Source organism: Aythya marila, assembly GCF_965140915.1.
Source record: "Aythya marila genome assembly, chromosome: 20".
In the NCBI taxonomy this organism is placed as follows: Eukaryota; Metazoa; Chordata; class Aves; order Anseriformes; family Anatidae; genus Aythya; species Aythya marila.
This window is the reverse complement of record NC_139061.1, coordinates 6,608,700-6,627,473: the sequence shown is the minus strand read 5'-3', so window position 1 is coordinate 6,627,473 and position 18,774 is coordinate 6,608,700. Positions and strand designations below refer to the sequence as shown.

The 18,774-nt window shown below is 58.8% G+C and overlaps 1 protein-coding gene across 2 annotated transcripts in view; it reads left to right on the top strand.

Moving 5' to 3' along the window:
- SMG6 (SMG6 nonsense mediated mRNA decay factor) overlaps positions 1–18,774 on the top strand; it is a 105,343-nt gene that overhangs the window by 35,729 nt on the left and 50,840 nt on the right. For both annotated transcript variants that reach the window (XM_082776360.1, XM_082776359.1), the window contains exons 11-12: positions 14,102–14,218; positions 14,727–14,895. In XM_082776360.1, coding sequence (XP_082632486.1) covers positions 14,102–14,218; positions 14,727–14,895 — 286 coding nt within the window. The remainder of the gene's footprint in view (positions 1–14,101; positions 14,219–14,726; positions 14,896–18,774) is intronic.

Here is an 18,774-nt window from a genome sequence, read left to right as displayed (position 1 = left end):
TGGTGCGAGGCCCTGGCAGCGCGCGCGGAGCTGCTGTCTGCTGGGGTTTACTGCTGTCTACGTTGAAACATGGCTCGGGGAGGGGAAGAGGGGGGACGGAGGGGAGAGGGGGGGGGGGGGGAGGTGAGGGGGGTCGGTGGCACGGTGCCAGTCCCCGTTAGCCTGGCCTTCTCGTTCCTCTCTCCTCCTCCTCCTCCTCCCCGCTCCCTCCATGCTTTAAAGTCACATTTCCAGGCCAGACATAGAATTAATCTCTGGGCACTTCACATTGCTGGCAGCGCAAAGCAGGATGTGGGATCTTTTTTTTCTCTCTCTCTGCGTCTTGGCTGACTTTTTTACCTCTCGAAGAATTTGGAAGGGCCGTGAGATTCCCCCCGCCCCCCCTCGCCTCAGTGCCGTGCAGTTTTTCAGCACGCTGATCACCCTGCTGTGGCTTCACCCTAATAGATTTCATATGCTGACACAGTTGACATCAGTACCAAACTATTTTACATGTGATCTGGTGTATTTCCTGAGGAAATCTGCAAGATATTTATTAAGAACTAATAAAATAAACCTCTCCATGAGCTTTTAGGTAGTTTTCAATTTTTCATGTCTCTCTCGTTTCCTCTTATCAATGAGTTTCTATTTTCTCCCTCCTCTCTGACCATTGCAAAAGGAAACAAAAATAAATGTTTTAAAACCGTTCCTGAATGGACACTGGGAATAGTTCTGTAGTGATGTATTAGCAAAGTCGTATTTTTAGTGCCGTATTGTCAGGACTAAAAATATCCCGCTGCAGTGCATCCTTTTTATAGGTCTTTGTGTGTGTGTGTGTGTGTGCGCGCGCGTGTGCGCGGTGCCTGGTGTACGACTTTGCACCAGCGTGGAAAGCTCAGCCTTTGTACTACTGCAGCCTCGCCTCCCCCGGCGCAGCTGGACTCCATTAGGCCTCGAAAATTAAAGTAATCCCGCTTAAGAAAGAAAAAAATTAATCAATCTAGCAGAGCCGTGGCTCCCCGGCCCAGCCCGGATACCTGCGTGGCAGCCCTGCTTTGAGAGACTCCAGCAGCCCCGGGGCCGCGGGGGCTGCAGCGCGCTGCGCCCGGCGCTTCTCCCGCTGCGTCCCCCGGCGTTCCCCGGCCCCGCCGTCCGTGCTGCCGAGCTCTCGAGCCGGGAGGGAGGGCCGGGCTGCGGGTTGCAGTCACCTCCGGGGTTCCTGCTCGTTTTTCATTCTCAGGAAGTCCTCCGGGGCCGCGCTGGGCGAGCGGGAGCGTGCGCACGGAGGAGCTGGGAGCGGGCTGTTGGAGCCCGGACGCTTCACGTTTTGCGGAGGAATTTGTACATTTCTGCTGGTTTGGCCTACGCTGCTGTCTCTTTCAATTAACTGTAGCTGTAACAGAGAGCCGAAGGTGGGAGCCGAGCTGGGGTGGTGCCTTCCCTCCCTTCCTCCCTGCTCGGGGTCCCCCCGCTGCGGGGGCTGATCCCCCCCGGGCACGCAGCCCCGCGGGGAGGCGCAGCGCGGAGCCACGGCTCCCTGCCACACGCGACCCGTGCGGCCGTTTCCAAATAACAATTTCATCCCCTTTCCAAATAACAATTTCGACCCGCTTCCAAATAACAATGTCATCCCCTTTCCAAATACAGTTTCACCGCCCGTTCACGCCCACGGTACCGGCCCCGAGGCCAGCCTTGCGTCACAGGTAGCGGGGTGCCGTGCCTCGGGGAGGGGGGGGGACACCGCAACGGGCCCCGTGCACGGGGCACTGGGAACCGGTGCAGCTCCAGCCAGGAGCTCTCCCCCTCTTCCAGCTCTCGTCTCCTCTGAGTCACTCGCTGCTCCTCTCGCGGGTGCCTCTCTTCGCCGTCTGCTGCCGTCTGGAGAGCCGCAGCGCTCCGGCTTCCTGTAGAGCAGTTCAGCGAAAGCAGTAATTAGGGCCCGTAAAAAATTTATTTTATTAGCGAGAAGTGTCGGTGGGTAATTGGCCATAATTTGAACCCAGCCAGATCGGAGATTCGTATAAAAAAAAAATAAAAAAATAAAGCACGGCGATCTTTTTACCAGAAACACCAGGGCTGTTTGTTGCTCGTGAGCCCTTCCAGGGGTGGCTGGGACGGGACGGGACGCGGGACGGCGGCTGCGGGAGGGCGGCAGGCAGCGAGCGCCTGTGCCGTACCCGTCCTTGAGGGTGTTTGACACTGGCATGGGAAGAAAGGAAACCTTGTTTTCCAAGAACTCTGCTCTTTCTCAGCTTGATAAGCATTTAAAAGAAAAGCTGCACAATTGGAATTGGCAGAGCATCCTCATTCTTTTGTCTGTCTGTTTATTTTTTTCCCCTCATCCCTCGACATGTGCGCTACAGCCCACGGTTACTGCACCCCACAGCACCGCGGGCCTGGAGCTCTGCAGGCTCGCGCCCAGCTCTGCCCGCCCCAGCCTGGCTCTTTGAAGCCTGGCAGGGCCGCAGGGATCCGGCCCCCTCCCCGTGTCGGGGGGCACCGGGTGTTCCACCAAAGGTGCTTTTCCAGCCCCTTTCACTCCCCTTTTAAATTTTAAGGCAGCAAACCCAGGGCTGTGCCTCGACTTCGGGTAGAGGTTTGGGACGCGGGCTGGCTGCGCCGCACGGCCCCAATCCTTCGGGTATTTCTAGGGGTGGCTCTAGTGGTGTTCCTAGCGGGTCGGTGCGGAGAGGGGGCTGCCCGTCGGCGGCGTGTCTGGGACGATGCCTGCATCTCCTCGCGACCGGCGTGTGTCAGCGATTGGCGAGCGACCCGCTCCACTCAGTGCGGGCGGCCGAGCCGAGCCCCTGCGCACATGTCACGCCGGGGTAACGCCGGTGGAACCGGAGCCGGGAGTTACTTCAGGTTACTAGTCCTGGTTGTTGCTCGGGGTAAGGGCTCGGGGCGTTGCTTCAGGTTAGTAGTGCTTGTTTGCGCTTGGCAGCCCGGCCTGGAACCCGGTGTGACTGTTTCCCGAGGAATATTTTTGGTTTGAAAACTGAAGGTCAGCAGTTCGCGAGCGCCGCGCCTGCAGCCAACTCTGTGGTTCGCCTTGTGCCACTGGGCCAGCAGCACTTGAAGTCCCGATCAATTGATCTGCAACAATATGAAACCACGGATGGTGCCTGCCAGATAAAACTCCCCGTCTCGCCCCGTTTTCCCCACCCAAAGTGTCTTTCTGCCCGTATCCCCTTTCTCGCTGCCTGTCTCCCTCCCTCCCTCTCGGCTGTGTATTGGACTTTTTGTCTATCTTTTTCCATCTCTCTGTCTCTTTTCATAACAGTTTTTAATAATGTTTTAGTTAGTTCCAGCCTTTTCCCTCAATGGATCCCATTGGAAAATGCATTTGAAAGGAAACAGTTATACACTTCCCTTCCTTTGAAACTCTGCTGGCACCTTTTCCAGTGCAGTAAACCATACAACATGGATTTTCAAAGTTTCCAAACACAGACATGCTGGCGTTAAATTTATGAAAAAATATTTTATTCGGCTGTAGAGTAACTACGAGTCTCCGAGCTGCTGGTCACAGTGAAATCGAAGCTCGCTTTGGAACTGCAACAGGTTTTCAAATCTCTGCAGGAAACGGGGCAGCGCTGGCCCGGCAACTCGGAGGGGTGCCGGGGTGCCCGGGGCAGAGCCTGGCGAGCTCGGGGCTGCTTCTCCCCGCAGACGGCGGCGTCGGGAGCGCCGCAGCAACGGTAGCTGCGGGGAGCTTCACGGTCATGCCAATCCCATCTCAAGTCACGGGAGAAAAGAGGAATTTGGCATCAAAGCGTTACGCCTTACGCTTGTTAGCGACCGTAGGAGGTTAAAGCTTTTTAGTTGCTCCGGGCTGAGCCCGGTGGCAGGGGGCTCAGTCATCCGTGTGCGCACACGCTGCAGTCGGCGCGGTGGTTGGGGACCCGAGGCTCCGGCTGGGTGCGCGTTGTTGGAGCGCTGAGATCATATTTTCTAATATCGGGGCTCGGATGTTAGACTTCCTGGAACAGTTTCCCTGTGTGCTGTGGGTTTGTGCCTGTGGTTTCAGCCCTTCCAGTAGGGAATTGCTCACTCGACACCTGAGAACCTTCCTTTGCGTGGCACTGCTCTGGGCTGATTTTTTTTTATTTTTCTTCCAAATTTCCACAGGAGGAGCACGTGGCCCCCGTTCACCACCAGGGACCGGCCGTGGCCGCGTGCGTGCCCCATTGCCAGGGGGCTCCTCGGAGCAGGGCGAGCCTCAGAGCTCGCATCCTGCAGCACTTCACTCGCTCGAGGTGTGCCGTGATGCAGATAAGGGCTCCTGCGATAGAGGGGATGATAACGTGGCAAAAAGATCCCGTGCTCCGTTTTGCTTTTCTCCTTTCGCTTGTAAAATTCCTTTTCCTGCCCATGGGAGTTTTCCAGAGAAGTCACTGATGAAGTGTTATCGCTATCCTCAGTGCTTCGCGATGCGCAGGGAGAGCTGGACAGTTCGGGTCCGGATAATTGGATCGCAGAAGCTCCCTGGCTTCTGTCTCAAAGCATCTCCCTTCTGGATGCCTTTCGGCACGGTATCTCTAAAGCCTACAGAGAGCAGCTGAGATATTGGGGAGCTAACGGGTTTTCTAGGTTTTGAACGCTCACCCCGAGGCAGAGGAGATGGAGGTACCCTAAATACACGGTCCTTCCTGGGCTGCATTCGTTCATTTCCAAAGCAGAGCTCTAATTAGCTGCAGTCGTGGCTGCGTTTGCCCCTTGCCTGCAGATGTGATCCCCAAGGTGTCACCGGGGCCAGGCAGCAAGCGAGGGACGCGCAGGTCCCGGCCACATCAGCGCGGTGTGGTTCAAGTGATCCTGGGTCCCCCTGGAGGAGCGGGACCGAGGCGAAGACAGAAGCTGCTCGAGCCCCCTTCGTCCCCAAAACACGGCTGTTTTCGGCAATCCCCAGCCTTACTGAGCACGTGCGTGTTTCAGCACGTGAGGAAGAGGTTTTTTGGGGACCATTTGTTTTGTGACAGCTGAAATTGGCACCTCGAAGGGGGAGAAAATGCTACGTCGTTAGGGCTACCTTATAGCGTGTCGGCGCCATGGGGTTGACTCGAAGTTGCACGGGCAGCTCTGAATCTCGTATTCCTGACCTCTGGATGCTCGATTTTGTGTTCGTTTAACGTTTTTTTATTGCTGTGTAATTTGTAAGCAATTCCCATCATCTTTAGAAAAACGAGCTCCGGCCGACCTCAGCTGGGATCCTCAGTGGGTGCCGAAATTTGGATCAACCACGACGGCGTCTGCCCCATCCGGGCGTTACGTCTGGGTGTTGGTTTGGGGCTGGTGTCCCGGAGAGCAGGCTACAGCCCCGCTGCTACCGCATCCCCTCGCTCCTGCTGCTCCAGCACCCTTCTTCTGCCTGTTGCTCCCTCTCCTTTGTCCTCCCTCGGTTGCTTTCCCCTCCCGTTGGCCGTCCCAGCGGATTAACCGGGCTGGCACGTGCGAGCTGTCTGCTAACACTCAGCTTTTCACCCCTTGGCAAAGTAAGGGCGGAGTGAGGTGGCAGAAGGCACGCCCAAAGCCCGCAGCCGTCCCCTGCCAAACTTCTGGTTCCTGCTCCGAAGTGTGAAGGTGCTGGGGATTTCACTGAAACGGCCGAAGCATTTTTAACTTGAGAAGAACAATATATTTTCCCTAACCTCATTCTGGCAAATGGCTGAACCTCTTCAGATGAAATTTTCCCCATAAATTTCGCTCGAGGAAAGCTTTTGGCATGGGGGATCGCCGCCTAAATGGTTAAAGTTTGGCGAAGCTGTTAGGAACTAAAAACAGGGTCTGACAATGGAAAGTGTTAGGTAAGCTTCACTGTAGGCACGGCCTCGGGGCTCTGCCCTTCTTGTAGGAGCGTGGCTGGGGGTGACAGGCCCAGGTTTTGCTTTACCTTTGGCGTTTGCTTTGCGAAGTGACAGCCTGGAGGCCGGGTCCCGCAGGAGGCTGTAAAAAGAAGCGCAGCGAGTGAAGGTGTTGAAACAGAAGCTCCTCGCCTTGCTGCTCCTGCCCCAGCAAAGGCAGCTCGCTGCGAGCGCTCCTGTCTTTGCTCTCCTTCGCTTCTGCTCCAGGCACGAGGCTCGCCCCGCAGAAGGCAAGTTGCAGGCTGTCCGCTCGCCTCGGCTGCCAAAAAAAACCCCGTGCCCACCTCCGGCACCGGGGTAGGGGGAGCGGCGAGGCTGCCTCGCGTTCGCTGCGATTGTCCTGGTGAAAGCGCGCTCGGGGCTGAAGTAAATCTCTTGGGAAGCCCTGTTCACACCTCCTCCCCCGCTGTAAATAACATCTGACACAATTACGGCCGGGCGCACGCGGCTGCTGGGTGGGATGCTCTTAGCAGCTTGCCGTGCCTGCTGCGTGCGCCGAGCCGGGCTCCCAGGGCAGTGCATGTGCTGGGCACCCTGCTCCCCTCACCAGCCACCAGTTCCCTTGTTTGGGAAAGGGTGAAGGACCTGAGGACCACGCAGACTGAGGACAGGGTATTTTTTTAATGTATTTTTCATTTTGCATCATCCTGCCCCGCTGCAGCGCGCCTCTTTATGTTTCCGTCATCCTCGTTTTTAATTCTTTTGGCGTACCCCTGCCTTGTGCCCCGCTCCACCCAGATGTCCTGTACACGTACCGTGCCCTGCTCGTCTTCGGGCTCTTTCCCCTTGGAAACCACTCCATCCCCACTCCACTTGTGCCTCCTGCAGCAATATTCCCTCTGCAGCAAGAGCCAGCTGGTGCCGGGCTGGCCCAGAACTCTCTCTATATGTGCTGAGGAGCTGGCTTGCCAGCTCGGCGGGGCACAATTTCTCAGGAGCTAGCCAGGAGCCGTGTACATTTGGACATGGCAGCCTTTGAGATGCCAGACGGGTCAAATCCCTGCTGCTGGTTGCTGGCAGGCAGGACCAGAGCTCCGGGGATTGCGCAGAGCCTCGGGGCGAGCGTTCCCAAAGTCCTGGTGTCAGCTCTCCCGTTTAGAGCAGCCCTACTGAAGGCGATGCTGGGAAATAATGGTTTTTCTGGTGATTCCCCAGGCTTTATCAGTCCGGTGAGTGGGTGTCTTCAGCCCCAGCTGGCTTCATAGGAATGGCACATCCTGGTGCGGAGACAGCTAACAAAAGCTGTCATGAACACGGATCCGCCACCAGCCCCGGTTAGCAGGGGTGTCTGTGCCACTCCATGCGATGCTGCGTGTCCAAAAGCGACTCCTGCAGCCTCACCGGGGCCGCAGGGGGCACACCAGGCTCCCGGCCCCGCCGCCAGGGTCAGGCCCCCCGAGCGCAGGGAGCTGCGAAGTGCGGCTCGGCGCAAGTGGAAACGGCTTCAGTCGGTGTTTTGACTGATGGGTCTTTTCAGGAAATTTCTGAGAATAACAGTTCTAAAAATGGCTGCTTCTTTCCACTGATATTTCCTGGAAAAGGCCGCAGTTAATTTTAAACCACTATCCTTTTCCCTTTTCAAGTGGAAATGGCTCTGTGCTTGTCCTCAAGGCTAATGTCACTCTCTCTGCCCTAACCTGAGCCGTGCAGTGGAGCAGGACCACGTGCTGCTGCCCGGGCTTACAGGACCACTTGGTCCTCCAGAGCTGCAGAAACGTGTTTTTTTTGGGGGCACACACGTGGCACGTGTGCCTGCTTTCCCCGTGGAAACAAATAACCACCTCTCCCTGAGTCATTTCAAACCAATGTTCTTTGTCAGCGACTCCTGAGCCGCCCTGCGCACGCGCGACAGCCGCCTCTAAAACCATTCCCTTGCTGAGCCCGCAGCCCTGCTCTTTGGGGGTCAGGAGCACGTCCCGAGGTGGTTCTCACACCCCAGGCTCCATCCCCGAGTGTGGCTTTGGGGTTCGGGGACAATCGTGGCTCTGGGGTGAGCCGGAGGGGGCCGGCAGCAGCCCGGGGCAGCCCCTTTGTGCCAGGAGCAGCACGGCTTCCTCTGCGGCTCTCGGGCAGGCTGGCTGCTTCGGGTTGGGAATATGTCATTAATCTTTATACCTTCCCCTGTAAACCATCGACCCTTTTTATGATGTCATGAGGGATTCCTTAATTTTGCAGCTGCTTCCTGGTTACGTCAGAGAAGAGCCTCCCGTCCTCAAGCCCAGCGCTGCAGCCCAGGCCGGCTGGAAACAAATGAAGTGTTGAATATCTAATGGCTTCCACAGGGAGAGCTGCTCCATCCTCCCCAGGCCCCCAGCATTCCTCACCTCGCAGGCCTCCCCTCCCCTGGACGAGCTGGGGTTTCGGCACGGAGCAGAGGGAGCCGCGGGCTCCTGGGCGGCTCCGGCTGCCGGGGGAGCACCCCTGTGCCGTGCGGGTCTGGGTGCTGCAGTTGAGACCCCCCCCCCAGGGTCTTTCTGCCTCTTTTTGGGGAGAAGTGGGTGCGGGGAGATGGATCTGGGGGCTTCCAGGTGGTGGCTGCAAGCCGAAGGTCGCTTCGGGAGGGTTTCAGCCCGCTGCGTGCGGGTGGTGGCATCCAGCTGGGCCGTGTCCCGACCGCCACCTCCAGATGCAGAGCTGGGGAGCACCTTCCCAGCAGAACCAGCCAGCGTTCCCAGGATCTCTGCGGGGCATTAGCCAGGGCTGGCTGAGTGCATCTGGCTTCCCAGGCTCTTTGGGGGGGGCAGACGGGTGCGCGTGTGACTCGCCGTTCCCAGCAGAGAGCTGGGAGTGCCCGTGACTCACAGATCCTCAACGAGGGGGCGTCAGGGAAATGCCCTGCAGCCCTGAGCATCCCTCCCCGTGCTTCTGCTGCTTTCTGTCTTCCCCTTCCACCGCCGGCCTTGCCCGCTTCCTGCAGACGGCCCCGGCCCCGCCGGGCAGCCCCGGAGCCCTGCCAGCGCCGCGTCTGGCGGAGGGTGACTCACGGGGAAAACTCTGCCGCGTGGCTGAGCGATAAGAGAGCAAACAAAACGGCCTTCAGGTGGTGTCAGCCCAACGCTGAGCGGCCTCTCGTCTTCCCTGCAGGGCAGCAGCAGGCTGGTGAATCAGCCGTCTGTGCCGCCGAGCCGCTGACACACCACGCAGCGGGCTTTGGGCACGGCTCGCCCGCGGCCCCGGGCTCCTCCACCTCTTGCATCCCCCCCCGGGCAGCCCGTTGTGTCGTCCTCAGCACTGTCTGGAGACCCGTTTGCTCCATTGCCTTCGTGTGGGGTCCTTTAGGGCCTCCCCGGGGCTCAGCTGGGGGCTCAGAGCGCGTCCCTGCTGCCGGCCCGGCGCTGCTCCAGGCTTCCCGGCCCCGAGCAGCAGCTCAGGTTGGGCAGGACGGAGAGGCCGGCGTGGAAAGCGTCTCGCTGCAATCCTCCTGAGCCTTGGCTGGATCCGATGGCCTCAATCAAAGCGATCTCTTCTGGCTGTCGGGGCTCTCCTCCACCTCTACCTGCAGCGGAGCAGCCGGGAGCCTTCACCTCCAGCCCTCCTGCCCCGTCCCCGCGAGCACCCCTGCGGCCGGGGCCACGCGGTGCTCTGCCCCGGTCGTCCCTCGCAGGATTTCCTCCTGCACATGGCACTCGGGTGGCTGTGAGAAGCTTCCTCCTGCAGATCCCCTTCCTCGGCCGGGCTGCCCCTCGCATCGCCGCCTCTTTTCCCCTTCCCATTTCCTGCGGCTGGTTGCGTTGCCCGGACAGAGCTTTGGCATCGCTGTTTTGTCCACCCTAGTGGGAGAGGGGATGTGTTTATCACTTTTCCTGGAGATTATCTGTTTAAGCACTCTCTGACAGTTACAATAACAAGGGCAGCGCGTTGTGTTTCCCAGCAAAAGGACACTCGCTGCTGAAAGATGTATAGCACTAATTAGAAATACATAACATCCGGCCACATGGCAGCCTTCTCCCGGCCGCTCCATTTCCTGAGCTCAGCCGACTTTGACGACAGTTGGTTTATGTTTTCCATGAATATAATGTTCTCAGAGCAACGCAAAGTTCTCCCCGATACAAAAAAATCCCCGCTCTCTCTGGCTCTCTCCCCCCTTTCTCCCCTCAGCCGTCCCCCCTCGACGCAGGTAGATTTATGGCTGCAGAGAGCCCGGGTCGGATCCTGCCGCCGGCTGAACCGGAGCAAAACTCGCAGCCCGGAGCCAAGAGCCCAGGTAGGCGCTCGCAGAGGGCGCTGCCGCAAAGGAAGCTGCCTCCTGGTAGCAAAACACAGCCCTGGGTGCAGGCCGGTACCCAGCTGGAGACAAAAACAACATTTCCTCCGTGCAGAGGAACAGGAGGGCTCTTCTGCAGCGCAGGGGGGTTCTGGCGAGCTTCAGAAAAAAAGCAGCCCGTCCCTTTTCCCCGTCGTTTTTTTCTCCGTGCTCGCAGCCTGATGCTCAGCAGCTCCAAATTTTTTTTTCTGGCCTGTCCCCTCTCCTTCCTCTCGATGGTTTTTCGGAGGTCCCCGTGTGCTGGACGGGAGCAGGGCGGCTGCTGTGCTGTGCGTAACGCAGGTCAGGTGTAAGGGTGGCTGGATGTAGGAGCAGGAGGACGATGGAGCACGCTCGGGGAGGTGAAATCGTAGAAGGTTTTAGCTGCCGAAATTAATTCCTATTGAATATGGAAAAAGTGCCGTGTTTCAGATGTTTCTAGCCCGGCCAAGCGTGGACAGATTTCTAGTAGGACAGGAAAACTCTCTGCTAAAAAGGTTATTCTGCAGCAAAATCGCAGAGCCCCTTTCCAGGATTTGCAGTTGCTCGATGAGCTCAAGGAAAAGGTTGTAAGTGGTGGTGTTTTTTTTTCTAACAAGGGTAAGCCACTATCTTGTTTCCTAGCCTTGCTCTCCCGAGTAGCCCAACTGTTTGGGCTAAAGATTTCCGGATGAATTCAGGCTGAGACAGGCACCCAGCACGGAAACTTCAGCTCCCAATGGTTGGAGTGGGAGCCAAGTGGAAAAAAAAGGGGCTTACGAGCGGCTGGTAGCAGGCGGGCTGCTGGAAACCCTGCCTGCACGGCTGGCAGAGCTCAGCTCCTGCTGCCCAGTCCCATCCCTGGTGGATTTGCAGCAGGCTGCAGGGTTCTCACTTATTTTTCTGGTGCAAGAAAACAGAGCTTTGTAAATTTAGCCTGGGAAATGTGGGGTAACGCAGATACACCAGGCTGCTGCTCCGGGCTGCCAAGCGTTCAGTGATGGCTCTGCCCTAAAACACCTCCTGCTCCCTTCCTGCGCTTCAAGCTCCTGCTGGCACAGCTGATGTAGTGCTGCAGGTGATGGAGAATCGGGGCCAGCTCGGGAAAGCTCCCAGGAGGTGGGGTTTGGGAGCTCAGCTCCCTGCTGGGCCATGTTTTTTTTTTCTAATCTCGATGTGAGCCGGTGGCAGGGGCTGTTTGATGCCGAACGGGAGCGTTTGCCTGGTTGTAGGAGGGAAGGTGGAGGGGGAATTGGCCTCTGCTGACACTCCTGGTGCTGTGCTCGGTGATGTCCTGCATGGGGTCACTGCTGGGGCTGCTGGTGGCACGGCAGAGCCTCGTTGCCACCACCCTGGGGCAACTGGGGAAGCAGATCCGGCAGTCACAGGCTGTGCCCTGCCCGGAGCACTCAGGATCTCTGTGCCTGCGCTTGGCTCTCTGGCAGCTGATGTCCCCGGGCTGTGCTGGTGCTGTTTGGCTGCAGGGACAGGAGTCACCTCAGTGCCACTGAAGCCTCTGAGAACGTCTGATTTCATCAGGTTTACATCCTAATGCATCGTGCTTTACGAGCAGCACAGCCCAGCCCAGAGGTAACGACGCTTCACGGGCTCCAAAGCAGCGAGCCATCGCTCCCACACCCCCTTCAGCCAAAAAAAAAAACCTTTCACGAGCTCTCTGCCCTCTGCTCATCCCCTCACCCTGAGCAATTTCAGTTGCACGGGCAGCTGGGGGTGTTTGGGGTCTGCCCCCCTCCCAGTCCCCTTGTCGCACGGTCAGGAGCCCTCGCTCCCAGCTCCCGGCTCAGCACGCGCTGCGGCTCCCTGCCTCCCGAGACGAGTGGTGAAAAGGCACAGAAAGTGACTCCTGATTTATGGGGCTCTCCTCTTTTGTCCTAGAATTAAGCTCTTCACAGCCTTTGCTGGCAGGGCTGGGAGCTGCAGTGCCGGGGCACTTTTGGAGGTGGGGAGCAGCACCAGCCGTGCTCTCACCTGGGCTCTTCCCTTGCCCTGCGAGGACTCGAGGAGGTTCCAGGGCTGCACGAGCCTCTGTGAAATGAGCCTCATGAGCCTGGCCAGGGGGTGAACTTCCAGGAGCAGTGGAATTGTTTGATTTAAGGACGGGATGACAAGGAGGCAGAGCTGGAGGGCACTTTGGGGGGGACAGCGAGTCACCCGGAGCACGGTGCCCGCAGCCCCTGAGGTGCTGCCTCCCCAAAGCACGGGGGTTCCTGCCAAAATGCCTGGGGCTTTCCCAGCAGCACAGCACCCACGCCGTGCCCTGGGGACCCGGTGGCACTCAGGTGGCAGCGTGGTGGCCGTGGTGCTGCCCCGTTCCTGGAGAAGAAGCGGCAAGTCCGGCATCACCGCGACGGGAGGAGGGAGCACGGGGAAGACGACTGCAATTTCTTGAGCTGGACCGCGGCCAGAGCGCTGCGACTAACACTCTTAATTGTGGGAAAGGCTTCATGAAAGAGATTTACTGTCCCAGAGTGGTCACATCTCCAGTTTTATGTTTCCTCCAAAAGCTGACGGCCCTGCAGCACGGCACTTCCTACCGGCGGCGCTCTGCGGCACCGGCTCAGCCCCGGCCCCGGGAGCAGAGCACCCTGCTTGGGCTGCCGGGGGCTCCCGGTGCCACCCTTGGTGGTCTCCCTGCCAGGTGCTGAGCTCGCTGCCTGCTCTGAGAGCCGGCCAAATGAAGTCTGCAGCCAATCCTGCCCTTTCTACCTGTGTTTTCTAGGTGCTTTTTAGTCTTTCCTTTTTTTTTTCTAGTGGTTTTTAACCCTCCCCACCCCATCGCTCTGAAATAATTTACACTTAAAACCCCGTTTTAAGTTTGTTCTCCGGGCCTCAGGCATTTTGCTAGTGCCAGCTGGAACGGGGTCGGTGCCGTGCTTTAATCCTTCTGCCCCTCATGTTTTAATCCTCCTGCCCTTCTCTCACAGCCCTGAACCCTGCTGCCTGCACACCGCTGGTGCTCATCTGCCGGGGGCTTTCTCCCCATCCCAGCTCTGGGACTTTGCTTGTGTGGGCACCGGTTTGCAGTCGATTCCTACATGATTGTGTTTGCTGTATGAAAATGAAAACCTTGAAAAGCTTCCTTGGCTTGTAACGGCCGTGCCTGCGGGGTGAGAGGTGGGAGCCCTGGTCGGCAGCGGGTGATGGAGCCGGCAGTGGGTGACACATGAGCTGGCTGCAGGTGACACATAAACTGGCAGTGGGTGACACGAGAGCCAGCAAAGTGCTGCATCCTGCACCGAGCAAGCAGCAGGGGCTGGCAGGAGCCCCCCGGGTACCTCCCGTCCCCATAGACCACAGCTCCGCTCCTCCCCGCAGCAGCTCCCCCGCATCTCAGGAGAGGATGCAAAGCAGGAGCAGAGATTATTCTCAGGGCAGGGGCTGCCCGAGAGGCTCCAAATCTCCCTCCTGGCCCGGCGTGGGCAGCCTGGCACGCCGGCGGTGCTCCCGGCCTCGCTAAACGCGACCCACGCCCAGCTCCAGGCAGCTCCCTGGAGCCAGCGCCCCGCCGCTCGCAGCAGCCTCAGAAGTGGTTTCTGGCTGGGTGTAGATGTGCCGAGGGGATTTGCTCTCACTCCGAGAGCGGCTCTGTTTGGAGGAGCTGTGGTCGTGTGGCATCTACTTGAGTAACTGCGGCAATTAAGCGCTCTTGACAAGCTGTTGTGTGACTGCTGAACTGAGGGGAGGAGCCCCCTCCTCAGCTGCTGAGGTTACAGCTCCAGCAGGGAGGGAGATCAAACAGGCAGCTAATTACCCTTTTAACACTTACCCAAACCCCCTCCTCCAGGGGAAGGCCTGGGCTCCAAGCAGCAGCTTCCGTGCTGGTAGCACCTCGGGGCACGACGTGGGCAGCGCGACCCCGGCCTCTTCACCAGAGCTGCCCCAAAAACCACGTTTTTTCCCTGTATACGGAGCAGCGGGGCCCAAGGAAGGTGCGAGCCGAGGATTTACTCATCCCGCACCACGCGGCTGCCCAGGTGAAGCGAGGAGGTGGTGTCTGAGCTCTCTCTCTGTCCCGCAGAGTGCCTCTCCGAGGACTGCCGCTCCGTCATCCAGGAGCAGGCCACGGCCCTGGGGCTCTCCATGTTCGCCCTGCTGGTGAGGCGCTGCACCGACCTGCTGCGGGACTGGGCGCAAGGTAAGGGGCTGCGGCAGGCCCTGAGGTGGCCTGGTGGGGTTGGGGCCCTCGTTCCCTGCTTTTTGTAGGCTCCTTCCACTCTGCTGGGGCGGAAACCAGAGGGTTTCTCCCCCGGCATCCCAAGCTCTGCCCTGCTTGGAGCTGGCTTACCTGGCAGGAGGGCACACCGTGTGTGCAGGCAGAAATGTTTGGGTGAAAGGGAGAGACACGGGGCTGTAGGGAAACACCCCAAAATTGGGATCTCCGGGGATCCCACACCTCTCTGACCAGCACACTGACACCCAGCTGCCTTCAATAAAAGAGATTGCAGGCGTCCCAGCTCCCCCCCTAGGCTGGTCCACAGCTCTGCCTTTTCCCTTGCTTTCCATTTGCTTTTCCCTTGCACCTTCAGGGCTGGGATTTCGGGATGTGTTGTCCCTTCCCTGTTCTTATCCGTGACGGAGAGACTGCCTGAGCCTGGCTGCCGGCTGCAGCACGCTGCCTCAGCTCTCCCATCTTGTGTTTGCAGTTCAGCCACAGGAGGTGGAGCAGGAGGATGAGGAGGATGACATCAAAGTCTCTGCCTTGCCCCAGGACCTGAAGGAGCTGCTCCCCAGCGTCAAGGTGTGGTCGGACTGGATGCTTGGCCACCCGGACACCTGGAACCCTCCTCCGACCTCTCTGGAGCTCCCCAAACAGTACGTGCATCCATCCCCTGCTCTGTCGTGTGGTGTCTGCATCCCCCCTGGGCTCCTTGTGGCTCTTTTTCCCCTCGCTCATGCTTGCTCCTGGCCGTGACACCAACACGAGCTCAGCTCCCCCCCAGGAGAGGCTCCCTGTGCAGGGATGCCTGGTGGGGATTTGTCACCCTCGGTGACACGGTGACTCCCTCGGTGAGGACAGACATCCAGCTCTGGATGCTGAGAGTGCTGGGGGGGAAAAGCAGCAGTGAGGGGGGTTGTGGCAGGTGTTCCTTGCTTCTGGGTGCTAGGAGGTGACCAAGGCTTTTACCTAGTGCTTGGGCTGCGTGCTGTGGTCGGGATACATCCCCGCTGGGCACCCTGCTATCCCGTTTTGCACGGCACACACATTTTGCTGCCTTTTTCCTGGCTGAAACAGGCAAAGCTCGGTGAGGCTGGGCAGGCCTGGAGCAGCTTACCTGCCCCAGAGCTCCCAAACTCACCTCCCTCCTCCTTCAGGAACAGCTCGGCTCTACCCCCACCACGCAAAAAAGAGTTAATTTCCTAAACTGGCCGATTCCAGCCCATTAGTCCATAATGCGGACTAGGCAATTTGCATATTTTTGGACAGAAAACCGAGCGCAGGGGCCAAGTATGGAGTATGCGAAGCTGTGTCTGAGCATGCTCCGTAGCTGCTTTCCCGCAGGATTTTCCATCTGCCTCCGGTACTCCGGATCCAGAGCCTGAAATCACGTCTTATTGTTAATCCAAAGGAGCCAGAACCCGGGGTGATGGGAAGGCGCATTAAGAGTAATCCAGCAAAGTGGCTTAACCATTAATGGGTCCCCGCTCCGTGCGTCAGGTCCAGTCCCTGCTCTCCGAGTTTATTGCCTCTACTCCAGTTCTTTTTCATTTGGCTGAGGAAATGGAAATCTCACACAGGAAGTTCTGGGCCTCATTTTGTGGAGATGGAGTCTGTTTTCTGTTTGTCGGCTGCTCGGTGTGGGACCGCTGCCTGCTCATGTGAACTGCTGCCCATCTTTGGGCAGGAACTCAAACCGGGATCCGTCACGTGCGCCTCTCGGCACCAATCCCCCCCTTTCCCCTCGCGCTGCCTGCGCAGGGAGCCGCCGAGCCCTTGGCGACGGGCAGCCTCGAGATGGAATTTCTGATCGGGCTCGCGCAGCCAGCGCTCGGCGCCTTCCAGGGCCCAGCTGCCTCCCCCTGCTGCGGGCTGCGGGCGAGGACCGCGGCCCCCCGGGCTCCTGGAGCAGGTGCAGGCTCCTGCTCGCCCCTCGAGGCTGGAGAAGGCTTCGGGCACAGCCTGCCCCGCGGTGCGTCGACGTGGGGAGCGGTGGGCACGGCCCCGGGGGCTCTGCTCTGCAAGGTCCTGGCTTGCCCAGGGTCTTTGTCCCGTCCTCACAGGCTCAGCTGCTTCCACATCTCGCGTGTAGGGTGGCTGAGCAGCCCTTCTGCTTCCTTGCTTTTAGGGCAGGGCAGCCTTCCAGGGGTTTTCTCTCAGTTCCTTGCCCCCTGGCCCTTTGGCTTAGCAGCAGCGTGCCATGCCCGTGGCAAGGACAGCGGCTGCTCTTTCACCCCAGCCTTTTTGTGCTGGCCCAGCATCACGTCCCCAGCTGTTGGGGGGCTGGGACAGCAGGACAGACCCCCACGGACAGCTGAGCTTCCCTGGAGGCACAGGTAGTGGGGAACAGCAGGGAACCAGCTCGTGGGCATGGCCTGGGGCTTGCTGTGCTTTCCCTGGAGGTAGGAAAGGAGCCGGGGAAGCACTCGGTTGGTGTTTCAGCTCTCTCTTGCCACACGCCAGCTGCCTGGCCTGGGGCTGCTCGGTAACCAGGTGGAGTCACCCAGCTGAAGGGTTTGGGTAGGAGCAGCTTCAGAAAGCTCAGAAGTCAAACGGGGCAGAGCAGCAGGCCTGCGGGAGGAAGCCAAGGCTTGTGGGCAGGGCGAGCATGCGAGGAGCAAGCACAGAAGCCAAGCTGCAGAGCTGCGAGGAAGGGGCCTGCGTTTTTGTACACGTGCTCCGTGCCTCCCGGGATGGGGCTGTGCCACCCAGGTCCCTGTTCCTGCACCAGGGCCGAGGGAGAAGCTGGTGGGAGGCACTGAGACCTCCCAGAGCTCTGCTGCCACAGCTTTCGGTGCCCCTCGGGGTGACGTGGGCGCAGAAAAGGGACGGTAAAAAAAAAAAAAAAAAAAAAAAAAGACACAGGCCACTTAAGCACAGAAGCATCCTGCGAGGATGCCACGAATGTGCTAAAGCTTCTGGAAAAAACAGGCCCCGTACCCACCTGGCAGCCCACCAGGAGCAAAAGGCCTGGCCCAGAGCTTGCATCAAAGTGCAGCTTGTCCGGGGCCAGCGGCGCTGCCAGAATGACGGCCTGGGCTCGGGGCCAGCGGGGCAGCTTGTCAAACCTCCGCCAGAGCCCGGGGCCCGAGCTGCTGGGGCTCAACGTCCCGAGGCCTCCAGCTCGTGCTGGGCTCACCACGTTCATGCTCGCCGGTTCTGGGGAAGCGGGAGAGCTGGGGGACTTTGAGAACGCCTAAACTCAGCCCAGCTGTGGCAGTTGGTTTATTGCTTTCAGCTGGTACTTGAACCCGGGTCCTGGTCTTGGAGTCTTTCCCAGGTTTAATCCCCGGAGCTTTCTCTGCAGCTGTATGACACTGCGCTGACCCCGAATGAGGATAGGAAAATAGAAACGGTGCCAAGCCAGAGTCTCTTTTTCATTTGGAGTCTGGCTGTCTGCCCATGACCAGGGTTACATAATGGGAAACATAGCTGGGGCTCTGGAGAGCCCGCGTTTCACCACGCTGCCCAGACCTTCGCATTCTGATGCTATATATCTTCCTAATTGTAGCTCGGATGCATTTATCACACTGCTGGATTTGAGTCCTTACAATAAAAAAAAAAAAAAAAGCAGCGCACCAAATTCCTTCGCTCGCTGCTTTCCCCCTCGGACGGAGGCGGAGGGGAAGGTGCGAGGGGTGAGCGCGGTGCCGAGCCACGTGGGAGTGGGCTCTGCGGGGCTGGAAATGCTGCTCGGGGAGGCTTGGTCGTGGGGTTTTTTGTCTTGGCAGCGAGGTGGGAGTGAGCAGGCATCCCCTCCCGAGCTGGGAGAAGCTGCACCTCTCCCAAACTCCCTGCCCCGGCACGTGGATCCGGCTCTCGGCCCCACCCGGATAAGGGCTGGGGCTCAGGGGATGCCTTGGGAAATGGGTTTAGGCTGCGAGGCCACGGAGAGGTCTTGGGCTACTGAGTGCGTTGGGGAGGCAGAGCGCTTCCTTCCTCCTCTGCCTCTTCTGGAGAGGCTCAGCAGGTTTTCCGTGGTCCTTTTTCCTCTGGTTTTATTTTTATTTTTTCCTGTGGTCCTCTTTTCTCTGGGTTTTCTAAACCAGGAGCTAAACCCGAGCGTGGACACCTCTGCCTCGGAGCAGCAGAGCCCCGTGCTTTGGGGTTGTGTGTCTGGAGCAGGCTGCTTGCAGCTCTCCCAGCTCCTCTGGCTGCACGCAGCTGCCTTAAAACACGTTTACCTTTGAGCACACCTCGTGGCAAGCATCGCGCCAAGGTCCAAGCAGGAGCCATTGATGCAGCAGTGCATCAATGTGCATCTTGCAGACCTGCTGGCCCCGTGCGTGCCGTGCAGGGATGGGAGGTGAAATAAAGGGGTCTGGAGGAGCAGGGAGCAGTGCGTTTCCTAAGGCACGGAGATGAGCAGCAGCCGGGGTGAAAAGTGAGCCTCCAAGGAGGCTGCTGTCGTTCCGGTGAATCCCTCTCCTCTTGAGACGTGTGGCTGAGGAGCTGAGACAGGCAAAGGCTGGGCACCGAAGAGCAGGGCTTCTCCTTGCTCTGTTTTGTTGCTGTTGGAGCTAAACAAAACCCAA